The sequence below is a fragment of the Loxodonta africana genome, chromosome 12, assembly GCF_030014295.1.
Source record: "Loxodonta africana isolate mLoxAfr1 chromosome 12, mLoxAfr1.hap2, whole genome shotgun sequence".
NCBI classification, from domain to species: domain Eukaryota; kingdom Metazoa; phylum Chordata; class Mammalia; order Proboscidea; family Elephantidae; genus Loxodonta; species Loxodonta africana.
The window spans coordinates 38541075-38568435 of NC_087353.1; the positions used below are offsets into that span (position 1 = coordinate 38541075).

Genomic DNA, 27361 nt, shown 5'->3' on the forward strand with positions numbered 1-27361 from the left:
CTGTGGACTTTAGTTAATAATATGTACAATTGTTGGTTACTTAATTAGAACAAGTGTATCACAAGAATCCAAGATGTTAAATAATAGAAGAAACAGTGGGTTGGAGGGGTAGGTAGGAATTCTCTGGACTTTGGCACAATTTTTCTGTAAACCTATGCTGTAAAAAATAAAGACTTAAAAAAAATTTAAGAAATCTAGGATTCTGGACCCAAATTATTTTTCACGTGATTTTAAGTTCTCACTCCCTTTAAGGAAACTGGAAGTTATGGACGAACATTCTAGGTGCAAAGAAGGCCACAAGGAACACCAACTGTATCTACACTAAAACCCAAACCCGCTGCCGTCAAGTCGATTCCAACTCATAGTGACCCTATAGGACAGAGTAGAACTGCCCCACAGAGTTTCCAAGGAGCGCCTGGAGAATTCAAACTGCTGACCTTTTGGTTAGCAGCTGTAGCACTTAACCACTACACCACCAGGTTCTCCGTATGTAAACTGTAACTCAGTAAAATATAAGTCAGCAAAAGCCAGGAATCTGAAGGAAAAGTATCTGTACCTATATTCAAGACCTTTTCCTTCAACAACAGATTACCAAATGACCATACAGCTAAATGCTTTCCATTATAATAAGCCGTTTAAGGTACATGTGAATGTATAAAAATGTACGTAAATATTTTTTTTATGATTCCTGGCTTTTGCTGACTTATACTTTACTGAGTTACAGTTTATATGCAATAAAACACACCCAGTTTAAGTGTATATTTGATGGGTTTTGACAAATACAGCTGTGTGACCACCTCTGCAATCAAACTACAGAACACTTCCATTGCCCCAAAATGTTCCCTTGCATACCATCCAAGTCAATTTCCCCTGGTCCCACTGAGTGTCTATTAATGTATCATAGCTCTTACCACACTATATTGAGATCAACTGTTTACCACCTGTCCTTACCATCATCTGTTTTTTAATTCCCTTTTTTCATATACAGTAAAATTCACTTTTTGTTTTACAGTTCTATGTGTTTTCACATACAGCTATGTAACCACTACCACAATAATTTAACTTTTTACATGAATTGACCTGTCCCAGTCTCGTCAGATAAGAGGACTCTTCACTGCACTTGGATCTAGAAGGCTTGGGCTTGAGACTAGTCGGCACTGCGTGTTCACTGTGTCATCCTGGGCATGATAACTAACCTCAGTGCTCACCTCCTCCACTTTCTCTTCTATAAAATGCCAGTGACAAGAATATCCACCTCACAGGGTAGAAACGAGGATCAAATGACATAATGTATATTAAAAGTACCTTAAATGCCTATATAGCTGTTATTTGTAATCAGTTTTAACACAGCCTACATACCAATTAGGCTGCTCTGAAGGATAGTGAGTTCCCCATCTCTCGGGAGATGGAAGTAATAGACTAGATGATAGTGTGTCGGGGATATCAAAGGAAGGATCTCAGCTATGAGTCGGAATCAACTTGATGGCAACGGGTTTTTTTTTCTTTATTGAAGTTGGATAGTGTGCTTTAAGATCCTTTCCAAACTTAATCCAATCACTAGCCCTGGTAAGAGGACTCTAAAGTACAGAGAAACAAAACCAGGCCACTCAGGAGCAGTGGGGACATCCTACAACCCTGTGGTACAAATACGATGCCATCGTTTTATAACCAGACCACCTTTATTCTAAATAATGGAACCCAGCTCCACACAGCTCAAGTACTTGGACCTAACGCAAGTGAGTACATCCGGCATCTCTTCAGTCCAAATCATTCCAGAGACTTTCTCACTGAGCTTCCCCACCCATTACTTACTCTTATTCATCCTCCAAAAACAGGGTATAACGAGAAAAGATTTTTTTTGTGAGAAGGCCACTGTCATAATGCAATTTTTAAAAACTGCATCCAAAGTACAGTATTCTTTGTTCTCCCGGGGAATGTCATCTGAAAAGTCCATTCTAACATTTAGAAGACAACAAGGAAAACGGCGGCCCAGCTGCTGCCACTTCTTCTCTCTTCTGCTTCCTATGTCCCGTTCCCTGTTGCTGATGTTTTTGTTTTGTTTGATTTGTTTCTTCCCTAATTATTAGAGTTAGTTATTAGATGCTCTGAGCCCAGCAAGCAAAGCCATCATAGCAATAGTGAGATTCAGGTTAAGATTTGTTTTTTCTTAATTCCACTAGTTGCCATAGAGTTGATTCCAACTCATGGTGACCACATTTGTGTCCCTAGGAATGAAACAGATGGGAAATCTAGTAAATATTTACTCGATCTGTACAAGCGGAAGAATTCTAGGTCAAGTGAACAGCAGTCTAACTTGAATAGCCAGAAAAGAGTCAGGGTCCCTCAATCAATTCCCAGACTCGAGTCATTTTACAGATCCACAACCCCTTGAGTGAAAGGGAGGCCAGGTCCCCTTGGGGAAGGACCACACTACACTGCCAGAATTTATACTGCTATTTTCCCAGCCTTCCCCAAAGGGATCTACGACCTTTTACAAGAGTGACTGTTCACTGGGGAAAAGGAAATATTCAGACTTTTTTGGGGGGATTACTGGACACTGGCTCTGAACTGACACTAATTCCAGGAGACCCAAATGTCACTGTGGTCCACCAGCCAGAATAGGGTCAGGTTACTAATGGAGTCTTAGCTCAGGTCTGACTCACAGAGAGTCCAGTGGGTCCCCGAACCCATTCTGTAGTGATTTCCCCAGTTCCTGAATGCATAATCGGAATAGACACACTCAGCAACTGGCAAAACCCCAATAGGAATCCCTGCCACATGGAGGAAGGGCTATTACAGTAAGTGTCATGGATTGAATTGTGTCCCCCCAAAATATATGTCAACTTGGTTAAGTCATGATTCCCTGTATTGTGTGGTTGTCCCCCATTTTGCGATTGATGAAATTTTCCTATTTGTTGTAAATCCTAATCTCTGTCTGTGGTTAATGAGGCAAGATTACATTACGTTAAAGAGGATTTGCGTGGGATGTAACACCCTTACTCAGGTCACATCCCTGATCCAATGTAGAGGGAGTTTCCCTGGGGTGTGGCCTGCATCACCTTTTATCTTTTTTTGCCTGTGCAAAAACAAGACAGATCTTGGAGAATGACAATGGATTACCGTAAACTTAACCAGGTGGTGACTCCAACTGCAGCTGCTGTCCCTGATTTGGTTTTATTGCTTGATCAAATTAATACATCTCCTGGTACCTGGTATGCAGTTATTGAGCTGGCCAATGCCTATTTCTTGATTCCAGTTTCTAAGAAAAAACAGCAGTTCACTGTCAGCTGCAGGGCCAGCAATACACCTTCACTGTCCTACCTCAGAGCTTTATCAACTCTCCAGCCCTATGTCATAACTTACTCTGCAGGGACATTGATCACCTTTCCCTTCCACAAGATGTCACACTGGTCCATTACATTGATGACATTATGCTGACTGGACTTAGTAAGGAAGACGCATCAATGACTCTAGGCTTATTGTAAGACATTTGTGTGCCATAGGGTGCAAAATTAATCCCACAGAAATTCAGGCACCTTCCACCACAGTGAAACTTCTAGGGGTCCAGTGGTGTGGCGTATGTTGAGATATTCCTTCTGAAGTGAAGGATAAGTTGTTACATCTGGCCCCTCCCAGGCACAATGCCTGGTGGGCCTCTTTGAATTTTGGAGGCAACATATCCCTCATCTGAGTGTGCTACTCTGGCCTATTTATCAAGTGACTCAAAAAGCTGCTAGTTTTGAGTGGGACCCAGAACAAGAAAAGGCTGCACAAGAGGTTCAGGCTGCCACGTGAGCCACTCTGCTACTTGGGCCATATACTCTGGCTGATTCAATGGTGTTTGAAGCATCAGTGGAAGATAGTGACGCTGTTTGGAGTCTTTGTCAGGCCCCTATGAGTGAATCACAGCGCAGGTCCTTAGGATTTTGGAGCAAAGCTCTGCCATCCTTTGCAGATAACCACTGTCCTTTTGAGAAACAGCTTTTGGCTTGTTACTGGGCCTTAGTAAAGACTGACTGCTTAACCGTGGGCCACCAAGTCACTAGGCGGCTTTAACTGCCCATCATGAACTCGGTGTTGTTTGACCCACAGAATCATCAAGTCAGATGTGCACAGTAGCACTCCATTATTAAATGGAAGTGGTGTATATGAGATCGGGCTCGAGTAGGACCTGAAGGCACAAGTAAGCCACATGAGGAGATGGCCAGAATGACCACAGTCCCTACTCCTGTCACTTACCTTCCTTCTCCCAGTCTGCACCAATGGCTTCATGGGGAGTTACTTATCAGTTGACTGAGGAAGAGAAAACTTGTGCCTGATTTACAGATGGTTTGTGCAATATGCAGGCATTCAGAAGTGGTAGTGGCGGCACTGCAGCCCCTTTCTGGGACCTTCCTGGAGGACAGCGGTGAAGGAAAATACTCCCAGTGGGCAGAACTTCGAGCAGTGCACCTGGTTGTTAATTCTGCTTGGTAGGAGAGATGGCTAGATGGTGGCAAGGACTGAAGTTATACATGGGCTCAGCAACATGGACTTCCACTCACCAAGGCTGACTTGGCTACAGCCACTGCTGAGTGCCCAATCTGCCAGCAGCAGACACCAACACCGAGTCCCCGATACAGCACCTTCCCTTGAGGTGATCAGCCAGCAACCTGGTGGCAGGTTGATTACACTGAACCACTTCCATCATGGAAAGGGCAGTGTTTTGTTCTTACTGGGATAGCTACTTACTCTGGATATGGATTTGCCTTCCCTGTATGCAATGCTTCTGCTAAAACTACCACCCACGGACTCACAAAATGCCTTATCCACTGTCATGGTATCTGTCGTGGATTGAATTATAACCCCCCCAAAATGTGTATATCAACTTGGTTAGCCCATGATTCCCAGTATTGTACGGTTGTCCTCCATTTTGTGATTGTAATTTTATGTTGAGAGGATTAGGGTGGGATTGTAACACCACCTTTACTCAGGTCACCTCCCTGATACAATGTAAAGGGAGTTTCCATGGGGTGCGGCCTGCACCACCTTTTATCTCTCAAGAGATAAAAGGGAAGCAAGCAGAGAGTGGGGACCTCATACCGCCAAGAAACAAGCACCGGGAACAGAGCACATCTTTTAGACCTGGGGTTCCTGCACTGAGAAGCTCCTAGTCCAGGGGAAGATTGACGAGAAAGACCTTCCTCAAGAGCCGACAGAGAAAGAAAGCCTTCCCCTGGAGCTGACACCCCAAATTTGGAATTTTAGCCTAATTTACTGTGAGAAAATAAACTTTTCTTTGTTAAAACCATCCTCTTGTGGTACTTCTGCTATAGCAGCACTAGATGACTGACAGTACCCACGCAGCATTGCCTCAGATCAAGGAACTCACTTCACAGCAAATGAAGTACGTCAGTGGGCTCATGGGTCATGGAGTTCATCAGTCTTACCATGTTCACGGGATTCTCTGGTCTTACCATATTCCCCATCATGAAATTCACTGGTCTTACCATGTTCCCCTACATCCTGAAGCAGCTGGCTTGATACAGCAATGGAATGGCCTTCTAAAGATGCAATTATGGTACCATTTAGGTGGCAATACCTTGCATGGTTGGGGCAATGGTCTCCAGGAGGCTGTATATGCTCTAAACCAGCATCCAATATATGATGCTATTTCTCCCATAGCCAGGAATCAAGGGGTGTAAATGGGAGTGGAACCACTCACTATTACCCCTAGTGACCCACTGTTATGGATTGAATTGAGTTCCCCCAAAATATGTGTCAACTTGGCTAGGCCATGATTCCCAATATTGTGTGATTGTCCACCATTTTGTCATCTGATATGATTTTCCTATGTGTTGTAAATCCTACCTCTATGCAGTTAATGAGGCAGGACTCAATTTGCAAGATTGAGACAGAGAAGTGAGCAGAGAGATGGGGGACCTCATTTCCACCAAGCAAGAAGAGCCAGGAGCACACATCCTTTGGACCTGGGGTCCCTGCACTGAGAAATTCCTAGACCAGGGGAAGATTGATGACAAGGGCCTTCCTCCAGAGCCAACAGAGACAGAAAGCCTTCCCCTGGAGCTGGCACTCTAGTTCAGACTTCTAGCCTCCTAAACCATGAATTTCCATTTGTTAAAGCCATCCACTTGTGGTATTTCTGCTATAGCAGCACTAGATAACTAAGACACCCACTCATCAAATTTTTGTTTCCTGTCCCCATGACCCTATGCTCTGCAGGTCTAGAGGTCGTAGTTCCAAAGGGAGGAATGGTCCCACCAAGAGACACAACACTGATTCCTTGAACTGGAAGTTAAGAATGACACCCAGCCACTTGGGCTCCTCATGCCTCTGGATCAACAGTCAAATAAAGGAGTTACCGTACTGTCTGCTGTGATTGGTCCTGATTATCAATGGAAAATTGGATTGATATTACATAATGGAGGTAAAGAAGAGTATGTCTGGAATACAGGAGATCCTTTAGGATGTCTTTTAGTACTACCATGCCCTGTGACCAAAGTCAATGGAAAGCTACAGCAACCCAATTCCTAAATGACTACTAATGGCCCAGATCCTTCAGGAATGAAGGTTTGGATCACCCCGTCAGGCAAAGAACCAGGACCAGCTGAGGTGCTTGCTGAGGGCAAAGGTAATACAGACTGGATGGTGAAAGAAGGCAGTTCTAAATACCAGCTATGGTCACATGACAAGTTGAAGAAATGAGGATTGTAATTGTTTTGAGTATTTCTTCCTTGTTGTATGTGTATGTGTGCATTTATATAGTTGGAGTCCTGTTGGCTCAGTGCTTAAGAGTTTCGCTGCTAATCAGAAGGTCAGCAGTTTGAATCTACCAGCCACTCCTTGGAAACCCTATGGGGCAGTTCTACTCTGTCGTATAGGGTCACTACAAGTCAGAATCAACTTGATGGCAATGAGGTTTTTAAATACACATATATATGTATGTATGTATCTCAGATATCTTTGTTTCCTTCCCTCCCTTATTCCATTACTTATTATAAAATATAAGATGTAAATGGGGCTAGTGCGTTTCTGGTCCCATGTATGTTAGTTGTATCATATTAGGCACAAGTATGACTTTATAGAGGAAACCCTGGTGGCGTAGTGGCTGCTAACCAAAAGGTCGGTGGTTCAAATCCACCAGGTGCTCCTTGGAAACTCTATGGGGCAGCTCTACTCTGTCCTGTAGGGTCGCTATGAGTCGGAATCGACTTGACAGCGGTGGGTTTGGCTTTTGGGGTTTAAGACTTTATAATTGTCTTCAATTAGAGATTACGTATGGTTTAAGGAGATGTGTACAGGTGGCAAGCTGACAAAGGGTGGACTGTAATGGTTAAGGTTATTTGTCAACTTGGCTAGGGCATAATTCTCAGTTATTTTGCGGATATTATGTAATCATTTTCCATTTTGTGATCTGATGTGGGCAGCCAATCAGTTGAAAGATGTTCTGGCAAAGCTCACCATCTCTCGATCCTGCATCCAACTCATCATCCTCTGACCTCCGGTTCTTGGGACATGAGCCAGCAGCCAGCTGTCTGACCTGCAGATTTTGCTCCTGCAACTCTGCGAGCCAGCAGTCTACCGTCTGACCTGCCAATTTGGGGTTCGCCAGCCCATGCGGCCATGTGCGTCAGCAGAAGCCTCCAGCCTGATGCCTGACCCACAGATTTGGGACTTGCCAGCCTCCACAACTGTGTGAGCCATTTTATTGAAATAAATCTCTCTCTCTCTCTCTCTATACATGCTTCACCGGTTTTGCTCCTCTAGAGAACCCAGGCTAAGTCACCCACTTACCAACTATGAGGTCTTGGGTAAGTTATTTAATGTCTCTAAGCCTAGTTCCTGCCTCTGTAAATGGGGAGAAAGGGTTAGTGTAGTGATGGATACATGAATGTACACACATAGCCTTGCACGACAGGGTCTGATATGCGGCAGATACAGAAATGGTTGTTGCTCTGGATGCTGTGTCTTTGCTGGTAATGGCTCTGCTGAACGGATATTTTAGAGAAGCACGGGCAGCTCCAAGGGAGAGAAGAGCGGCTCCACGTTGCCGGATATCTGGTGGGAATCTTGGTTGCTTCAAGAGCTGCCTTCACCTCCCTGGCTGGAGTGCCCATTGGCATCCCTCTTAGCATTTCCCATTCATCCCTGATGCTCACGTGCAGATGTAAAATGGCTGGGAGGGGAAAGGAGAGAGGCACGGGCCTGCTGATATTATACATAAATAATACATGAGTAATATTACATAAATAAAATATAAATGAGAAATAAGTAAAATCAATAAACTAAGAGTAACCAAGCGCCCTACAGAAAATGAATACTTCAGTTAATTACGGTACATTTAGCCAATACCACATTATGCAGCCATTAAAAATGATGATTGTGAAGATTTATCTAAAATAGAAAAAAGTCTGTGATATAAAGGCAACTAAGAAAGCAAGGGCAATATGTGTACCACTTTGTAAAAATTTCCTTATGAGAGACTGGAGAGGAACATACACACACACAAATTGGTTATTCTAAGCTAATAATAAATTTCCTTTCTTTTGTTCCCAAAGTTTCTGCAATATCATACAGCATCTTATAATTGAAAAACATTCTTAAAAATAAGCCTTCCACAATGGGAAAAAAAGAGCCAGGTGATTACCCAGAAAAGAGATTTTTTTTTTTTTTTTAATAAAAGACAATGAATAAACATGGTCTGATTCATTCACAGATCAAAGACCAGGGATGGTTTGCCAAGATTAAGTGCAATAAAGAAATAACTACCGTTTGCATTGTGCTTTATAGCTTGTAAAATGTCCCTAAGGGAGCCCTGGTAGCACGATGGTTATGCTCTCGGCTGCTAACTGAAAGGTCAGCAGTTCGAACCCACCAGCCGCTCTGCGGTAGAAGACTTAGAGATCTGTTCCTGGAAAGATTACAGCCAAGGGAAACTTAAAGGGCAGTTCTACTCTGTCATACAGGACCACTAACCAACATAAAACCAAACCCGTTGCCATCGAGTTGATTCTGACTCATAGCGACCCTACAGGACAAAGTAGGACTGCCCCATAGGGTTTTTAAAGAGTGGCCGGTAGATTTGAACGGCCGACCTTTTTGGTTAGCAGCTGAGTGCTTAACCACACCGCCACCAGGGCTCCATTGTGAGTCAGAATCAACTTGACGGTACACAACAACAACAAAGTGCCTCTATACACATTATCCACCTCCCCCCCGCCCATGACATAAGAGATACCACGCCCCATACCCTTGTGTGCCAGGGAAAATGGTGACAGCAACAGCCGCTCCACTGATGTCTTGACCCTACCTTGCCCTAGGCTTTCTTAAGCTTCCCCAACACAAGAGAATCAATGGCGTAAAACACCATCTGATAGGGTGCTGCGTCCTGCTCCCAAAAGGTCCATCTGCCCGTCGCAGGCCACCTGGGACAAAGAAGGCACCCAGACAGGTGAGAGGCATGGACAACCATGTGGAGGACCCCTGCAACAGGCGGCTCCCTAATGTTGAGTCCTAAGGCCTCTTCTCTTTTGGTTCCACATACTCTCCCTGGGCAATCCCTCATGCTCCCTAGTGTTTTGAGTGCTGTTTAAATCCTGATGAGTCCCAAATCTGGAACTCGAGTCTTTCTTCTAGGCTCCAGATTGTGAACACAGGGCCTGGTATACAGAAGCTGTTCAATAACTCACCAGTACCACTGGTTGCCATCTAGTCAGCTCCAACTCATGGTGACCGCACGTATGTCAGAGTAGAACTGTGCTCTAAAGGGTTTTCAGTGGCTGATTTTTCAGATGTAGATAGCCAGACCTTTCTTCAAATGCACCTGGGTGGATTTGAACCTCAATAATTACCCACTGACTAATCCGATGTTTCCACTTGGATGTCTCACAGGCACCTCAAACTGAACTCCAGCCCCTGCTTCCATCTTGGTGGATGGCCCTCATGGCGTCATGCCTGAACTATTTCAGTAGCCTCCTACACAGTCTGGGCCTCACTCAAGACCATCAGAATGATTTTTCTAAATGCAAACCAGATCCTATCTGTCCCTTGGTTAAATTTCTTCCATGAAATCCCATCATCTTAAGAATAAAGCCCAAATTCCTCAGGCCTCACTACCTGGCTTCTCTACACCTTGTCTCTCCAGCTACTGCCCCCTACTCATGCTCCGGTCACAAGGTAATTCTCACCACGCCCAGACAAATGAGAACCTCCTGTGACTCTGAAGAGAAAGGCCTGTTTCCACTTCACCTAGCAAACTCCTACTCATTCTTCAAGACCCAACTCTGCGAAGCCCTCCTCAGTTCCCCTGGGCAGGCTTTCTCTCACTAATAGGACTTGATGACAGCCTGTGAGCGCCTTGAGGACAGGTGCAGAATTTTATTCATTCTTTGTATACCCTGCCTAGAAGAATGCCCAGGGGCCCTGATGAAATGTTTGATAAGGGATGGAAGGACTGAAGTTTCTCATCAGACTGGAGAAAAGCCAGAGGAGGTGGGATGGTGAGAGACTCAACTCTGCTCAGCCAGCTTCAGTGTGATCTTATGCAAATCATTTTTGCCCAAGGGTGAGGTTAAAACTAGGCCAACAGGATGGCAATGATTCATTGCCTGGGCTCCTAAAATCCCTCCTCTATCCCTGCTTTTCACTAAGACCAGAAAGAACCTTGAATAAAAAGTGGCAAAGGACACAGTAGTCAAAACAGCCTGGTACTGGTACAACAACAGACACATAGACCAGTGGAACAGAATTGAGAACCCAGATATAAATCCATCCACGTATGAGCAGCTGATACGTGACAAAGGCCCAGTGTCAGTTAATTGGGGAAAAGATAGTCTTTTTAACAAATGGTGCTGGCATAACTGGATATCCATTTGCAAAAAAATGAAACAGGACCCATACCTCACACCACACACAAAAACTAACTCCAAGTGGATCAAAGACCTAAACATAAAGACTAAAACAATAAAGATCATGGAAGAAAAAATATGGACAACATTAGGAGCCCTAATACAAGGCATAAACAGAATACAAAACATTACCAAAAATGACAAAGAGAAACCAGATAACTGGGAGCTCCTAAAAATCAAACACCTATGCTCATCTAAAGACTTCACCAAAAAAGTAAAAAGACCACCTACAGACTGGGAAAGAATTTTCAGCTATGACATCTCCGACCAGCGCCTGATCTCTAAAATCTATATGATTCTGTCAAAACTCAACCACAAAAAGACAAACAACCCAATCAAGAAGTGGGCAAAGGATATGAACACACACTTCACTAAAGAAGATATTCAGGCAGCTAACAGATACATGAGAAAATGTTCTCGATCATTACCCATTAGAGAAATGCAAATTAAAACTACAATGAGATTCCATCTCACTCCAACAAGGCTGGCATTAATCCAAAAAACACAAAATAATAAATGTCGGAGAGGCTGCGGAGAGATTGGAACTCTTATATACTGCTGGTGGGAATGTAAAATGGTACAACCACTTTGGAAATCTATCTGGCGTTATCTTAAACAGTTAGAAATAGAACTACCATACAACCCAGAAATCCCACTTCCCGGAATATACCCTAGAGAAATAAGAGCCTCCACACAAACAGATATATGCACACCCATGTTTATTGCAGCTCTGTTTACAATAGCAAAAAGCTGGAAGCAACCAAGGTGTCCATCAACAGATGAATGGCTAAATAAAATGTGGTATATTCACACAATGGAATACTACGCATCGATAAAGAATAGTGAGGAATCTGTGAAACATTTCATAACATGGAGGAACCTGGAAGGCATTATGCTGAGCGAAATTAGTCAGAGGCAAAAGGACAAATATTGTATAAGACCACTATTATAAGATCTTGAGAAATAGTATAAACTGAGAAGAACACATACTTTTGTGGTTACGAGGTGGGGAGGGAGGGAGGGAGGGAGAGGGTTTTTTACTGGTTAATTAGTAGTTAAGAACTGCTTTAGGTGAAGGGAAGGACAATACTCAATACATGGAAGGTCAGCTCAATTGGACTGGACCAAAAGCAAAGAAGTTTCCGGGATAAACTGAACGCTTCAAAGGTCAGCGGAGCAAGGGCGGGGACTTGGGGACCATGGTTTAAGGGGACTTATAAGTCAATTGGCAAAATAATTCTATTATGAAAACATTCTGCATTCCACTTTGAAATGTGGCGTCTGGGGTCTTAAATGCTAACAAGCGGCCATCTAAGACGCATCAATTGGTCTCAACCCACCTGGATCAAAGGAGAATGAAGAACACCAAGGTCACATGATAACTAAGAGCCCAGGAGACAGAAAGGGCCACATGAACCAGAGACCTACATCATCCTGAGACCAGAAGAACTAGTTGGTGCCCGGCCACAATCGATGACTGCCCTGATAGGGAGCACAACAGAGAACCCCTGAGGGAGCAGGAGAGCAGTGGGATGCAGACCCCAAATTCTCATAAAAAGACCATAGTTAATGGTCTGACTGAGACTAGAGAAATCCCGGCGGTCATGGTCCCCGAACCTTCTCTTGGCCCAGGGCAGGAACCATTCCCAAAGACAACTCATCAGACATGAAAGGGACTGGACAGTGGGTAGGAGAGAGATGCTGATGAAGAGTGAGCTAATTATATCAGGTGGACACTCGAGACTGTGTTGGCATCTCCTGTCTGGAGGGGGGGATGGGAGGATAGAGAGAGTGGGGAGCTGGCAAAATTGTCACAAAAGGAGAGACTGGAAGGGCCGACTCATTAGGGGAAGAGCAAGTGGGAGTACGGAGTAAGGTGTATATAAATTTATATGTGACAGTCTGACTTGATTTGTAAATGTTCACTTGAAGCTCAATGCAAGTTAATATAAAAAAAAAAGGACAAAAAAAAAGTGGCAAAGGAGTATTGATTAGCATGCTTGAACAGTCATAGAAATCTTGCTTTTAAAAAATCATTCTCAAATCACTTGGATTAACACCAGAACACTTCCCCTGGCCTAGATCTAGCCAAAAATTGACCAATTTCAAGGAGAGTTTATGAGGAAGGAAATGAAGATAAAAGCAACACAAGAATGTATGTATTCGACAAATACATATAAAACAACTGTCATGTGGAAGGCACTGTGACAGCTATAAAGTAATTTGACTTCAGGCCTGAATCTCTCCTTGAGGTAAATGGCAACATGCCAAGAGAGAAAAACTCAACACGTTTCTGAAGGACCTACACAAGCAAATGAGAAAGGACCATGGACATCAGTCCCAGGGTGCCCATCTAGCTCACATGGGGAGCGGAAGGGGCAGGATTGGTGCAGGGTCAAGATCAGGCTGCATGCTCCCTGGGGAGGGGACTGCTTCCGGTAACCAGGCGCACCACACTGCACAGAGGGGGAATAGCATGTTGGAAGAATTAAGAGAACGAAGTCTTTCCGTGAATGCCAGGCGAGGTACAACCCATGCAAATGAGCTACCAGCCATCATTATGTTTTGTGCAACGCAGTTTCTAAAACATTCTGAAAATTATGGAAATGATGTATTGGATTCCATAGAGAATCAACGCCTTAAAGAAGTTAGTCTCTGCTGTGAACCACGTTTCTAATTTTTGAAGCATCCTATGGTCACAGAGCATTTTGTACCGTACCCAAACTCATGGTTTTATTTAGTCCCTTCTCCCAGCACCCTCAGGCTGAGCCACATCCCGCCTGGTTTGGTAGAGAGCCTCCAAGGACAGCTGTCATCAATTCCTTCCCTCCCTGCATGCCACAGGCCACTCTCATACCAAGGGACAAAATTAATTTCCCCTTATCTTGCATCTGGCCTTGTGACTTGATGTGACCAATAGTGACAGGCCAACCCTTTAAAATGACTGGAAGATTTCACTTATTCCCTGAGACCACCATGCTGGGAGAAAGCCCAAGCTAGCCACATGAGAGGTCATGTGGAGGAGCTCCAAGCCTCCAGACATACGAGTAAAGCCTTCTTAGAACTTACTAGACCAGCACCCGCTGAACATAGCCAGGTGAGTGACCCTAGCCAATGCCATGTGAAGTAGAAAAGTAATCCCAGCTGCTGTGAAAGTACCTGGAATCTATAGGGCAAGGCACTAACATTTTCAGTTAGCGAGGCACCAAAAGTCTGTGTGGGAGCATCCACGAGTCCTTGGCCATCAACAAATGAATGGATAAACAAAATGTGGCACACCCCTACAACAAAATATTCCTCAGCCATAAGAAATGAAGACCTGATATATGGATGAACCTTGAAAATATTATACTGAGAGAAGTCAATCACAAAAGGCCAAATACTATATGCTTCCACTTACATGAAATATCTAAAACAGTTAAATTTATAGAGACAGAAAATAGATTAGAGGTTACCAGAGAACGGGCAAAGGGTACAGAGTTTCTGTTTGGGGTGATGAAAAAGTTTTAGAAATGGCTTAGTTCTAGGAGCTGTTTTGCAGATTCTTTAGGATTTTGAACATAAACAATCATGTCATTTGCAAACGAAGACAGTTTTACTTCTGCCAAAAAAGAAAAACCACCCAGCTGAGCACAACAAACCCACAAAGTTGTAAGAAATAATAACTCATTATTGTGTTAATCCATGAAATTTTGGGGGTTATGTAGCAAAGGATAATTGAAACATAGGGTATATAAATGGATACAGGTACAGTAAAGCCATTGAGAAATGAGCCATTCTGCATTACTGAATTTCCTAGAGAGCCAAAACATAACCCTTATTTGCCCAAACCTGTTTTTATCCATTTCTGATAACGATGTTTTTAGAATGCAATTCTCTACACCACTCTATACTAAATGTAATTTAATATTTTCTTGATGAGTTTATCATTATTATAGACATTGATTACTACATTGTCCTGTAATGAAACGATGCCTCGTGCAGCCACCGAGGTGTCGGGGCTGTTGGTTCCAACACTCGACAACCCAGACAGCTAAACTCCTTGATGAGTGCCAGTATGCCCGCCCCTGCGGACATCTCCTCATTCCGACTTTGCTCCTCCCAATGGTTGTGGGTTGAGAAACCAAAGACCCAACCCTGTTGGAACTGTATTTCAACAGGCTCTGAGGGAAGATGTAAGGGGTTCTTCTATGATTGTGGCACACACCCTGGAACAGCTCTTATTTTGTTTCTCAGGGGCACCTTTTCCATATTTCTGGGTTCTCCAGGGGATTTCAAATTGTTGTTTTTGTTGCAGGTGCCATCGAGTGGAGTTCGACTCATAATGACCCTATATGACAGAGTAGGGTTTCCTAAGCTGTAATCTTCATGGAAGCAGATCACCAGGTCTTTTCGTCCACTGAGCTGCTGATGGGTTCAAACTGCCAACCTTTCAGTTAGCAGCCGAGCACTTAATCATTGCATTACCAGGGCTCTGTGTATTTCAAATTAGGGTATTAGAGAAGTGAGCTCCCTTTGTGTGCGTGTGTGTGTGTGTGTCCCTTTGTGTGTGCGTTTGTGTGTGTGTGTGTGTGAGAGAGAGAGAGTGTGAGTGTTTGTCTGTATCCATGGGCAGGCATCAAAAGAGCGTGTACCATTTACTTAGCATCCCAGCATCCACATAAAGCTACGCATCTTAACCAGGGCAGGATGTATCAAAATCACCTGAAGCACTACCTACAAGGCAGAGCCCGTTCAGGCTGGAGGTGAGCATGCGCCTTCCAAATGACTTCCTAGTGATTCTGGCTAAAAACCAGATAGCATCACTGACTATACTGAGGACAAGGCCCAGCACCTTGTAGGTGCTGGAGAAGTGCTGGGAGCTGGCAGGTCGGTGACGCCAGCAGAAAGCAGACACTTGGTAGGTCCTGGATGCTTGGCAGGGCCCTTCCAATAATGTCCTTGCACAGCAGCCAAGGCAGGAACTGAGCTGCTAGCTCGGCCTGAGCTGCCCGAGTCCCACCAGACCCAGAACTGGATCACAGTTGGTCTCAGGGTCACCCAGAGGTGGCCCATGTTTAAGGACACAGGCCAGACGATGCCACAGGGCAATGAAACCTTTCTGGAGAAGGCCGCCACAGCCTGCCAGTGTATTATAGTGCAAGTGACCGACCATGGAGACGAGAGAGCACAGCGTGAACTCTGGAATCCGACTGACCTGGCTTCGAATCCTAATCTACCACTTACTAGCAATGTGACCCTGGGTGAGTCATTTCATTTGTCACACATTTCAGTTTCCCCATCTGTAAGAAGACAATCCTAACATCTCCCTCTTGCTGGAAGCCACTTAACTAAGTAGCTGAAACACAGCAAGAGCCCAGTAAACGGCATTCACCTTGGCTCTACCCTCTGTATGGCTGGGTGTGGACCTGCACATGGGTGCTACCTCTGAGCATACGTGTGTGTTTGGTGAGCACATGTGCTCAAGGAAGTCTGTCACCGAGAATGTGTATATTGTGAGGGGACAGCAGGGGGAGGGTGTCTGAATGTTTACTCAGCATCTTGGTTTCTTAGTGCTGCTATAACAGAAATACCACAAACGGGTGGTCTTAAAGAACAGAAATTTATTTTCTCACAGTTCAAGGGGCTAGAAGTCTGAAATCAGGGCAGCACCTCTGAACTCAGGAAGCCTCTCTGTCCTCTCTGGGAGAAGATACTTGTTTTGGCTTTTCTGGCATTCTCTGCTTCCTGGTTCCTGCACCTGGCATTTATCCTTCCCCTTTTGTGCTTGCCTCTCTCTGCGCCTCATCTGCTCTTTTTATATCTCAGAAGTGATCAGGTTTAACACACATCCTACACTGATGATGGCCCCATTAACATAGCAAAGAAAACCCTATTTCCAAATGGGATGACAGCCACAGGTATGGGGGTTAGGATTGCAACATCTATTTTGGGGGGCACAATTCAATCCATAACACTCATGATTGGACTATCCTAGTGGAGGATCTGCCCGGCTGTATTTTTGTGGAGAAACTGCAGGACAAGAATGACCTAGGAGCTGTGACCTCACTAGGGGGTGGGGGGTGCACACTGCATCCCCTGACACTGTCGGGGGGGTGACATCAAAATGACCTCAGGGTCTGCGGCAGCAGAAGCTGCGCGGTGGGAGGGGCCACAGGAGGAGGGGCCACCAAGGCACTGAAGTCACTAGGGTTGGTGTCACCAGTCACCCAGTACGTAACTCATCATCACCTCCACCACCCCGCCAACTGCCAGTCAGAGTGCAACCGGGCAGGGCGCTGGTGAGCAGGCCCCGCATCCACCACTGGACAGTGAGGAGAGTCTCCACGTTGGTCAATGGGAGAGGGGTCCAGAGGGGCGGGGCTACTCAGCGAGGTACTGGCCCTGCGGGTGCGAGGGTCGGGGGAGGGGTGGGGCCAGGCCGCTCTGCCCAGGGGAGTAACATCATGAGCTATCGCACTGGGTAACACCAACCCTAGTGACACCACTGCCTAGGAGAAACTCCATTTTGTGGAGAGCCGACCAGGCCTGTTGGACAAACCAAGCCCAAGTGCGTGCATGTACGCAGGGGTGTGTGAGAAGCACACCTCAGAGCTCCTGGGCCGGCCCAGCAGGGCACCGGGAAGACCCCGGCATGGAGACTGATGTACGGACCTGGCCCTGTGGCCACCCAGTCACCCACCACTGGCCCTGCCCCTGGCTTCGGTTTCCTCTCCAGAAAACAGGCTGCTGGCCATAAAGTGATAATTTAAAATAAAGAGGAGGGCTCCGATGTTCGTGACAAAATGTCAGTGAAATAATGCGGGTGAAAGGCGGGACATAAATTGCATATGCATGAAGATGACAAACTGGAAAAGCTGTTTACACAGAGATAAGGGTCAGAAGAGGCTGCGGGGAAACTCAGCCGGCGGGGGAAGAGACCGAGGGGGTGATGTTTTGCAAAGTTGTTTATGTGTCCTGTAATTGAAATTCTTCGTGTGTAGCTGGACTTGGTGGCCTTGCGGTCCCCTTCTATGCATTTCCTTCGTGTTCGGGTTCCCACACTGACCCCCATCTGCCCACTCTCTATGGGGGGAGAGCCTCTGATTCCCCACCAGATAAGCGTCCCCTACTCACCTGGGACATGGCAAAGCCCGGGGCCTGACAGCCAAAAACCAGTTGAAATTTCTCTTCCTGAACCATTTTCTGCACACCCCTGCCCAGCCTCTGGATGGTCAGCCCCTGTCGCCCAGCCTCTGTCTTGCCCACCCCATCCTAGCTCCTATTCCATGCCATCTGAATTCATTTCTCATTCACTCCTGGTCATGTTTCCAAAAGGAACATTCTGTCACAGGCTTCTCCCCTCCTTGAGTCCAGTTCCCAGGAAGGAGGGGGGTTGATTCTTATTTTAAGGCCTCCCACTTCTTGGCACTGCTCTTAAGTGCTGTTTAGCAAAGACAGTAGGAGCCAGTCAGACAAGGAGGAAGGAGCCTGGATGCCTGGCTTCCAGGAAAACAGAGGCTTTCAGGAAAACCCCAGGGACATGTCCTGCCCCCCACTCCTCCTTGTCACTCACCCGTGACCCCCCCCCCCATCAGTTACTTAGCTCCTCTACCTCCTCTCGGAACAGAAGATTTCAAAGGGTGGCCCAAGAAGACAAAGTATTATGATGACATGTGCAGAGACCTGGAGATAGAAAACCAAAAGGGAAGAACATGCTCAGCATTTCTCAAGCTGAAAAAATTGAAGAAAAAATTCAAGCCTCGAATAGCAATACTGAAGGATTCTATGGGGGAAAATATTAAACGACACAGGAAACATTAAAAGAAGATGGAAGGAAGACATACAGTCACTATACCAAACAGAATTGGTTGATGTTCAACCATTTCAAGAGGTAACGTGATCATGAACCGATGGTACTGAAGGAAGAAGTCCAAGCTGCTCTGAAGCCGTTGTCGAAAATAAGGCTCCGGGAACTGCCGGAATACCAATTGAGATGTTTCCACAAATGGATGCAGCACTGAAAGTGCTCACTCGTCTATGCCAAGAAATTTGGAAGATAGCTACTTAGCCAACTGACTGGAAGAGGTCCATATTTATGCCTATTCCCAAGAAAGGCGATTCAACCGAATGCAGAAATTTTCGAACAATATCATTAATATCACATGCAAGCAAAATTTTGCTGATGATCACTCAAAAGTGGCTGCAAAAGTATATTGACAGGGAACTGCCAGAAATTCAAGCCAGATTTAGAAGAGGATGTGGAACCAGGGATATCATTGCTGATGTCAGATGGATCCTGGCTGAAAGCAGAGAATACCAGAAGGATGTTTACCTGTGTTTTACTGACAGTGCAAAAGCATTTGACTGTGTGGATCATAACAAATTATGGATAACACTGCAGAGAATGGGAATTCCAGAACACTTAATTGTGCCTGTGAGGAATCTGTACATGGATCAAGACGCAGCCATTCAAAAGAACAAGGGGACACTGCACGGTTTAAAGTTAGGAAAGGTGTGCGTCAAGGCTGTATCCTTTCACTATACCTACTCTATCTGTATGCTGAGCAAATAATCCGAGAAGCTGGGCTATATGAAGAACAGGGCATCAGGATTGTAGGAAGACTTATTAACAACCTGCGTTACGCGGATGACACAACCTTGCTTGCTGAAAGTGAAGAGGCCTTGAAGCACTTACTAATGAAGGTCAAAGACCACAGCCTTCGGTATGGATTACACCTCAACATAAAGAAACTGAATATCCTCACAACTGGACCAATGAGCAACATCATGATAAATGGAGAAAAGATTGAAGTTGTCAAGGATTTCATTTTACTTGGATCCACAATCAACACCCATGGAAGCAGCAGTCAAGAAATCAAAAGATGCATTGCATTGGGCAAATCGGCTGCAATAGACCTCTTTAAAGTGTCGAAAAGCAAAGATGTCACCTTGAGGACTAAGGTGTGCCTGACCCAAGCCAGGGTGTTTCCAATCACCTCATATGCAAGCAGAAGCTGGACAATGAATAAGGATGACCAAAGGAGAATTGATGCCTTTGAATTGTGGTGTTGGTGAAGAATACTGAATATACCATGGACTGCCAAAAGAATGAACAAGTCTGTCTTTGAAGAAGTGCAGCCAGAATGCTCCTTAGAAGCAAGGATGGCACGACTATGTCTCACATACTTTGGACATATTATCAGGAGGGATCAGTCCCTGGAGAAGGACATCATCCTTGGTAAAATAGAGGGTCAGCGAAAAAGAGAAAGGCCCTCAACAAGATGGACTGACATGGTGGCTGCAACAATGGGATCAAGCATAGTAACAATTGTGAGGATGGTGCAGGACTGGGCAGTGTTTCATTCTGTTGTGCATAGGGTCGCTATGAGTCAGAATCGACTCGACAGCTCGTAACAACAATCTCCTCAACCTCAATAAGCCTCAGTTTCGTCATCTGTAAAGTGGTGCCAGTAACACCCAGATTAAACAGGGTGATACATATAGAACACCTTACCTCCAGTCTGGCAGACAGGGGTGCTTCCTCTCACACACTCCCCACTGCAGCTCCCCAGCTCCATGGGGCAACTGCTCATTCACTGGGTGAAGCATTTGATGTGTAATTTGTAGGTGTGAAAGGAATTACCCATCCAAAGTCTCATCATATTATAATTTGTAGTTGAAAGTCACAAATCAGGGCATCAGGATTGGAGGAAGACTCATTAACAACCTGCGTTATGCAGATGACACAACCTTGCTTGCTGAAAGTGAAAAGGACTTGAAGCACTTACTAAGGAAGATCAAAGACCACAGTCTTCAGTATGGATTACACCTCAACATAAAGAAAACAAAAATCCTCACAACTGGACCAATGAGCAACATCATGATAAACAGAGAAAAGATTGAAGTTGTCAAGGATTTCATTTTGCTTGGATCCACAATCAACAGCCATGGAAGCAGCAGTCAAGAAATCAAAAGACGCATTGCATTGGACAAATCTGCTGCAAAGGACCTCTTCAAAGTGTTGAAGAGCAAAGATGTCACCCTGAAGACTAGGGTGCGCCTGACCCAAGCCATGGTATTTTCAATCACATCATACGCATGTGAAAGCTGGACAATGAATAAGGAAGACCGAAGAGTTGACGCCTTCGAATTGTGGTGTTGGTGAAGAATATTGAATATACCATGGACTGCCAAAAGAACGAACAAATCTGTCTTGGAAGAAGTGCGGCCAGAATGCTCCTTAGAGGTAAGGATGGCGAGACTGCGTCTTACGTACTTTGGACATGTTGTCAGGAGGGATCAGTCCCTGGAGAAGGACATCATGCTTGGCAGAGTACAGGGGCAGCGGAAAAGAGGAAGACCCTCAACGAGGTGGATAGACACAGTGGCTGCAACAGTGAGCTCAAGCATAACACGGACTGTAAGGATGGCGCAGGACCGGGCCGTGTTTCGTTCCGTTGTGCATAGGGTCGTTAGGAGTCGGCACCGACTCGAGGGCACCTAACAACAACAACATTGAAAGTCTCACCAAAAAAGCCACACCCACTGCCGTCAAGTTGATTTCAATTCATAGTGATCCTGTAGGTCAGAGCAGAACTGCCCCTAGAGGGTTTCCAAGGCTGTAAATCTTTACAGAAGCAGAGCGCCACATCTCTAGTCTTTGAAGTAGCTGGTGGGTTCGAATCACCAACCTTTCAGTTAGCAGCCAAGCACTTAACCACTTTGCCACTAGGCCTCCTTAACAGGCTATTAATTCCGTGAGACAATTTTGCTCTCAAGTATTCTGTTATGAAATAAGGCCATAAAAATTTGTCAGAGGTTCCTGGCCCCCAGTTTGCCACAGACTCATTCTTTCAATGACCCTGTTAGAAGCTAATGTGTGTACGGGTGTGGGTGTCTCCGGAGCAGCCACCCACCAAAGGAAGCTTCCCACTGTCTTGCTGCATTTTCTGCATCCTCACCCTCTCCTCAGTCTCACCCCTCAGCTGATGCCTGGTCCTGATCTCAACTCCCTCCTGCTTGCTCACCTCACCCCAGGGGCAATTTGGGGTAAGTAAAAGGCAGGTTGTGTAGTAACAGGCCTGGCAGTGCCAGGATCCAGGCAAGGGGAAGGATGTGGGAAAATCTTGCCAGCTTCAGCTCCACCAATTCATAACCCTCTCCGACACCCTAACCCCGTCCGTGCCCCATGCTTTCCCCCACTGCAGCAAGGCACCCTACCTCTGATGATTGCATCAGCTTATCTGCTTATTCCCAGGCCCTACAGACTGCAACCAGTTGCCATTGTGTCGATTCTGACTCATGGCAACCCCATCTGCATCCGAGTAAAACTGTGCTCCATTTAGTTTTCAATGCCTGATTTTTTGGGCATAGATTGCCAGGCCCTTCTTCCATGGCACCACTGGGTGAGTTTGAACCACCAACCTTTCACTTAGTAGCTGAGCACAAACCATTTGCCCTTCCCTGGGTGGTGCAAACAGTTTGCGCTCAACTAGTAACAGAAACAGTAACAGAAAGCCCTGACTCCACCCGCTCTTCATTTCAGAGCCCCAACCTGCCAGCACTGGAGAAAGGTGCCAGGGCCGCTGCCTCATCTGCCTCTGGCATTCCAAGCTGCCAATGGCATCTGTGTGTACCTTCTGTCCTTCCCCACAGAGCTGATGTACAGGCTTGGGGGAATGAGGGGTACATGGGAAGAAGGCTTTCACAATGAAATGTTTTTTCAGTGCCCACTGGTGACAACAGCAACCAACCACGCTTCCCCAGAAGTGCAGGTGTCTGCTTCTAACCGTGAAGCTGAGTTCATTCTGAACTGACCCAGCAGCAGGCCCTGGGGAGTCAGCAGGTGATGGGAGAAGAGGAAGAAAAAGGGAGCATATGCGCAGGAGAATGAAGAGAGGGGAGGTGCCAGAGGTCTGGAGAAAGTTCATGGTGTTCACCCTGGCAGGGGTCCTGGCCCTGGCTCTCACAACCCTGTCCTTCAGCTCCTGCTCCCCTCCTAACCTCGATGGAGCCCCCGCCCAAGGAGGGTATCAGGCGGGACAGTGACTCTTCATCCAATGCTCTAGGAAGGACATATTCCCAGTGTTTCTCCCACAGCAACACAGGCCACACTGGGCTTGGTTTCCCCAGTTTTACCACCGAACCGAATGCAGGGGTGCTGTGAATGAAGTAAGACTTTGGTGGGTAGGCCTGGGAACCCAGAAACCTTTTAGAAAGTCACAGTAGTCCCAAACAAGTGACTCAGAAACTTCTGGAACACAGCCCATTGTAAGCTGGGGCCTCGGCTTTCTCTCCCTGGCTCCCAACTGGACCATGGGCCCTCTCTGCCCCTTCATTCCCCAAGCCTCTTCCCTGCCTCTGCTTCCATGTCAAGGTCAGGCTCCTCTGGGATGCTCATGTTTTTCATGTTAATTTACTTATTTTTCTATCTTTTTTTCTGTTTCCTATTTTGTTTTGGTGTTTTGTTACTTAGCAACACTCAAAGCAGGCCAGCAATCATGGGTTCAGGAGCCATCTCCAAGAGTGATTTGCAGGGCCCAGGCGCTGTCCCTAAGTAGACAGCACAGCATATGAGACCCTGGCAGGGAAGGAAGAGTGACATGACTGTTCAGTAGAAGGCTTAGTCTTTGATCCCAGGCCCCAGGCGGCCATGCCTTCCTGTCTGTCTGCCCCCAAGCCGTGCTTTTTACTGACTCCCAATAGTAAGGACTCTCTTGCTACTCTCCCCACGCAGCTACCAGCAGGGCCCTCCATTGGCAGAGGCAGGATCTGAAGTCCCCCAACCCCGAAGTCATGGCGTTAATGGTAGGTTGCCATCTCATTTGAAATAGGGCATTGGGAGAAATACAAAGGAACCTGTTGGGATGTGCCCACAGAAACCCACATGCATCAGCCCAGGGCTGGGGTCCTGCGGATTGAGAAGCACAGAGCTTCCGTGAGACAGCCCACTGCGTGACCCAGAATATGGGAACAGGAAAATCTTGGTTCAAGCGCCAAAACCAAAAAAAAAAAAAAAAAAACCCCAAACCCACTGCTGTCCTGTTGATCCCGACTCATAGAAACCTTATAGGACAGAGTAGAACTGCCCCATAGAGCAAGGAGCGCCTGGTGGATTCAAACTGCCGACCTATTGGTTAGCAGCCGTAGCACTTAACCACTATGCCACTAGGGTTCCCGTCCAAGAGCCAGGAAACAGTTAAAACTGAGGAAAAAACCATGTTCTCTTTGAACCAAGTGGGAGGCAACAGAATGGGTCCACAGGGTTCTTGCATCAACCACCAACGACACTGCCGGGCCCTTAGAGATTTAGGCCCCAATCCCAGGTGATGGCAGAAACGACGCAGTGTATTAGCGGAAAGGGGACTGGAGCTGAAGTCAAGAAATGGACACGCTAGCCCTGACTCTGTCACGATGAGCTGTGTGGCCTTGGGCAGGTCATTTCCCCGACTCTGGGCTCACCTCATTGTGTGTAAAATAAGGACATACAACCATGGAATTCACTGATTCTAAGCTCAGTGGAGTCCTCCATCCTCCAGATGGGTTAACAGATCATAAACTCAGAAGGGCGAGAATCACCTCTCATGTCTCTGCAGCCCCTCAGGCCCTAGCCTGGAGCCTGGCCCCAGGGGGAGCACAATTCTTGTCTGATAGTTAACCTGAGCCCAATATCCCACCCTTCCAGCAGAATAATCCTCCCAGACAAACAGGCCCTCCACCAGGGTGGCCAGCATCATTTTCCTCGTTTGCTCCCATGCCATGCCTTCTGTGGGGAGACTCATTCTCCACAGTTGCCTAACTGGTCATGGCACCCTGAGTTCACAGGATATATAATAACTGCATCTTCCCTCTACACAGTCCTTCCCATTTCCTAAGTGCTTTCACCACAACGCCTTTGATCTTAACAACAACCACTCCCATTTGTCAGAGGAGCACTGAGTCCACACAGGTTAAGTCACTTGACCAGAATCCAGCCTCGTGGCTCTCAAGGGAAACCTCTTTTTCCACGAGAGATCTTCCTAACCAGGTCACTGACAGGGAATTGCCAGGACTCCGCTGCTCAAGACCAGGTCTAGACCGGCCTTCCTGTCACCCACTTGGGCTGGCACAGGTGACAGAGCAGCCCTAAGGCCCAATGTCCTGCCATCTGCCAGTCCCTAGGGACCAAGCACAGGCAAACTCTGGGCAAATGGCATGGAGGTGCAAAGCCAGGGGTAGGGGAAGAGGTGGTCCCTTCCTACCCAGGCAGCTGATGCTCCGGGGCCCTGGACTCAGGGCCAAAAAATGACGCCTCTCCCCACTTCAAATCAGGTGTCACCTTGGGTGAGAGCTAGTGGACAAGGAAGCCGCAGGGTGGGGAAAGATGGCAGGACTCACCTCCCTCAGCAACTGGATCCCCTTTAGCTGGTCCTGCTGCTGCTGGGCCACGGTGACCCCCAAGACAAGCGTGTGTACAACGCAGGAGACAACTGAGATGATCACGATGGGGCTGAGACTGAGGGGCAGCGTGATGAAGAAGGAGAAGATGAAGAAGGCCTGCCAACCCACCGTGTCGCTGGCTGTGTGGGCCTGGGCAAAGTTCAGGCCCAGGTAGGAGAAGATCTGGGCTGTTATCAGCAGCCACAGCAGGTAGGGCACCACTTTGCGGGTGACCCGGTCAGGGAGCACCCCCTTTTTGCAGAGCACGAAAAGGATGATGTCCAACACCAGTCCAATCCCGGCCACGATGAGGGGCGCCAGCATGTCTTTGGAGAAGACCACGGCGCACATGACCACCACGTAGCAGTCGAAGAGGGCTGCGAAAACCACCAGCACCAGCAGGGTCTCATGGCGCTGCCTTTTGAAGTACGTCTGGTAGAGGTTCTCCAAGGACTCAGGCACGAAGGTCAGCCGCATGAAGCGAGGCAGGCAGAGGCAAGACCCCGAGCTCCGGACGGAGATTTCATGGGTCCGGCCCACCGCTCGATCAGGGTCAGAGGGCAGGCTGACAGAGTATTCAGCCGAGTACTCAGCTGAGTACTCGGGATCAGAGAAGCCCTGATTCCGAGGCATCTTCACTGGTGTCTGTTTCTACTGGCCCTGGAGAAGACTGGGGGCTGAGGAGGGGACACCCAGAATGGCCACCTACCAGGGCTCTCTGAGACCTGGCGAAGGCTGGAGGCTCCTTCTTGGCTGAGGCTGAGGGACAGCCACTTGTGGCAGGAACGCAGCGGGAGTTTCCAGGGCACAGGTAGCGCTAACCATCTGGAACTTAAAGAACGCCATCCCTCAGTAGAAGCTCTTTTTCCTTCCTACCCCATGCCTTCCCCATGACCCACCCTATCACTACCTCTCATAAAAGAGTGGGTGCTGCAAGAGACTGCAGAGCCAGGGCCTTCTCTACCACTCCCTCACTCATGCTACCGCGGACCACACACATTTGGTCCTGTCCACGCCACTCAGCTTCCTGTCTCGGCTTGCTGAGGAGCCTGGCCACCCCTCCATCTCTTGCATCCCTGGTCTCTCTGTGTCATCTCTTCTCTCTCAGTCCCTGAGTTCCTCACCTAAATTTCCTCCAGGCCCAACCCTTAGAAAAAAAACCCTTAGAAGCCGAAAATAAAACGTGTCAGAAAAAAACGGTAGCCATCCTGGGGATTCCTCAATCTTCCTTCTGTTTACGTACTTCCTTTTTCCACTCAGCCCTTGGAGACTCCAGCCCTATAGGTCTCCTTCCCAACCTGGGCCCCCTTCCCAACCTCCGGGCATTGTGTCCCCTCGGGAGAGCAGGCTCGGCCCTCCGGAAGCCCGGCTGTGCCGCTGCGTTTACCTGTGTGCGAACTCGGGGGCCGCGTGGTCCGGACCGTCCCCGCGCGGACTGCCGAGCCGAGTCACGCGTGCGGCGGGAGGGCTCAGCGGGCCGGGGGGCTGCTTCTCGTGGCGCCGCACCGCCCCGCCAAGGCCCCCGGCCAGCGGCCGGAGCGCGATTCCGCTGCAGTCAGTCCCGGGATCCGGTCGGGAGAGGCGCAGGGCTGGCCCTGAGCATCCAGAGGCGCCCGGCTGCAGGAGGAAAGAGGCAGCGGCGGCGGGGAGATGGAAAATTCGCGGTCGCCGGTCAAGCGCGCCGGCCCCTAGGGCTGCGGCTCGGGGGCCGGGGCCTGGAAGCGCGGGTGGCGGCGCGCGCGACGCGGCGGACCCCTCCCTCTCGCACCGCAGTGGTCTTGGCAGCTGCTAGGGGCGCGCTCGGGGTCCTCCCCGGCGGGAGCGCGGGCCGAGCCCGGGGAAGCCTGCCAGCATCCTCTTGCTTGCCCGCTCGCCGAGCCGAGCCAACCGAGTCCTGGCGTGGCGCGCTGCACAGTGAGCCTCCTCGGCGCGGGAGGGCGGGCGGCTCCGGGCCACGCGCGCTCCAGGCCCCGGGAGGCGGGCGGCGGGGGCGGGCGCCGGCCCCTCCCTCCCCAAGTCGCCGCCTCTAGGCGAGCGCGTCGCGGAGTTAGGGA

The 27361-nt window shown here is 47.6% G+C and overlaps 1 protein-coding gene across 1 annotated transcript in view; it reads right to left on the bottom strand.

The window, feature by feature from the left end:
* The window catches only part of ADCY3 (adenylate cyclase 3), a 121125-nt gene extending 93976 nt beyond the window's left edge, over positions 1-27149 (bottom strand). The window contains exons 1-2 of the mRNA XM_003411918.4: positions 26695-27149; positions 25266-26138 (exon numbers count right to left, since the gene is read on the bottom strand). Coding sequence (XP_003411966.1) covers positions 25266-25940 — 675 coding nt within the window. The 5' untranslated portion in view covers positions 25941-26138; positions 26695-27149. The remainder of the gene's footprint in view (positions 1-25265; positions 26139-26694) is intronic.
* Positions 27150-27361: the final 212 nt, after the last annotated feature.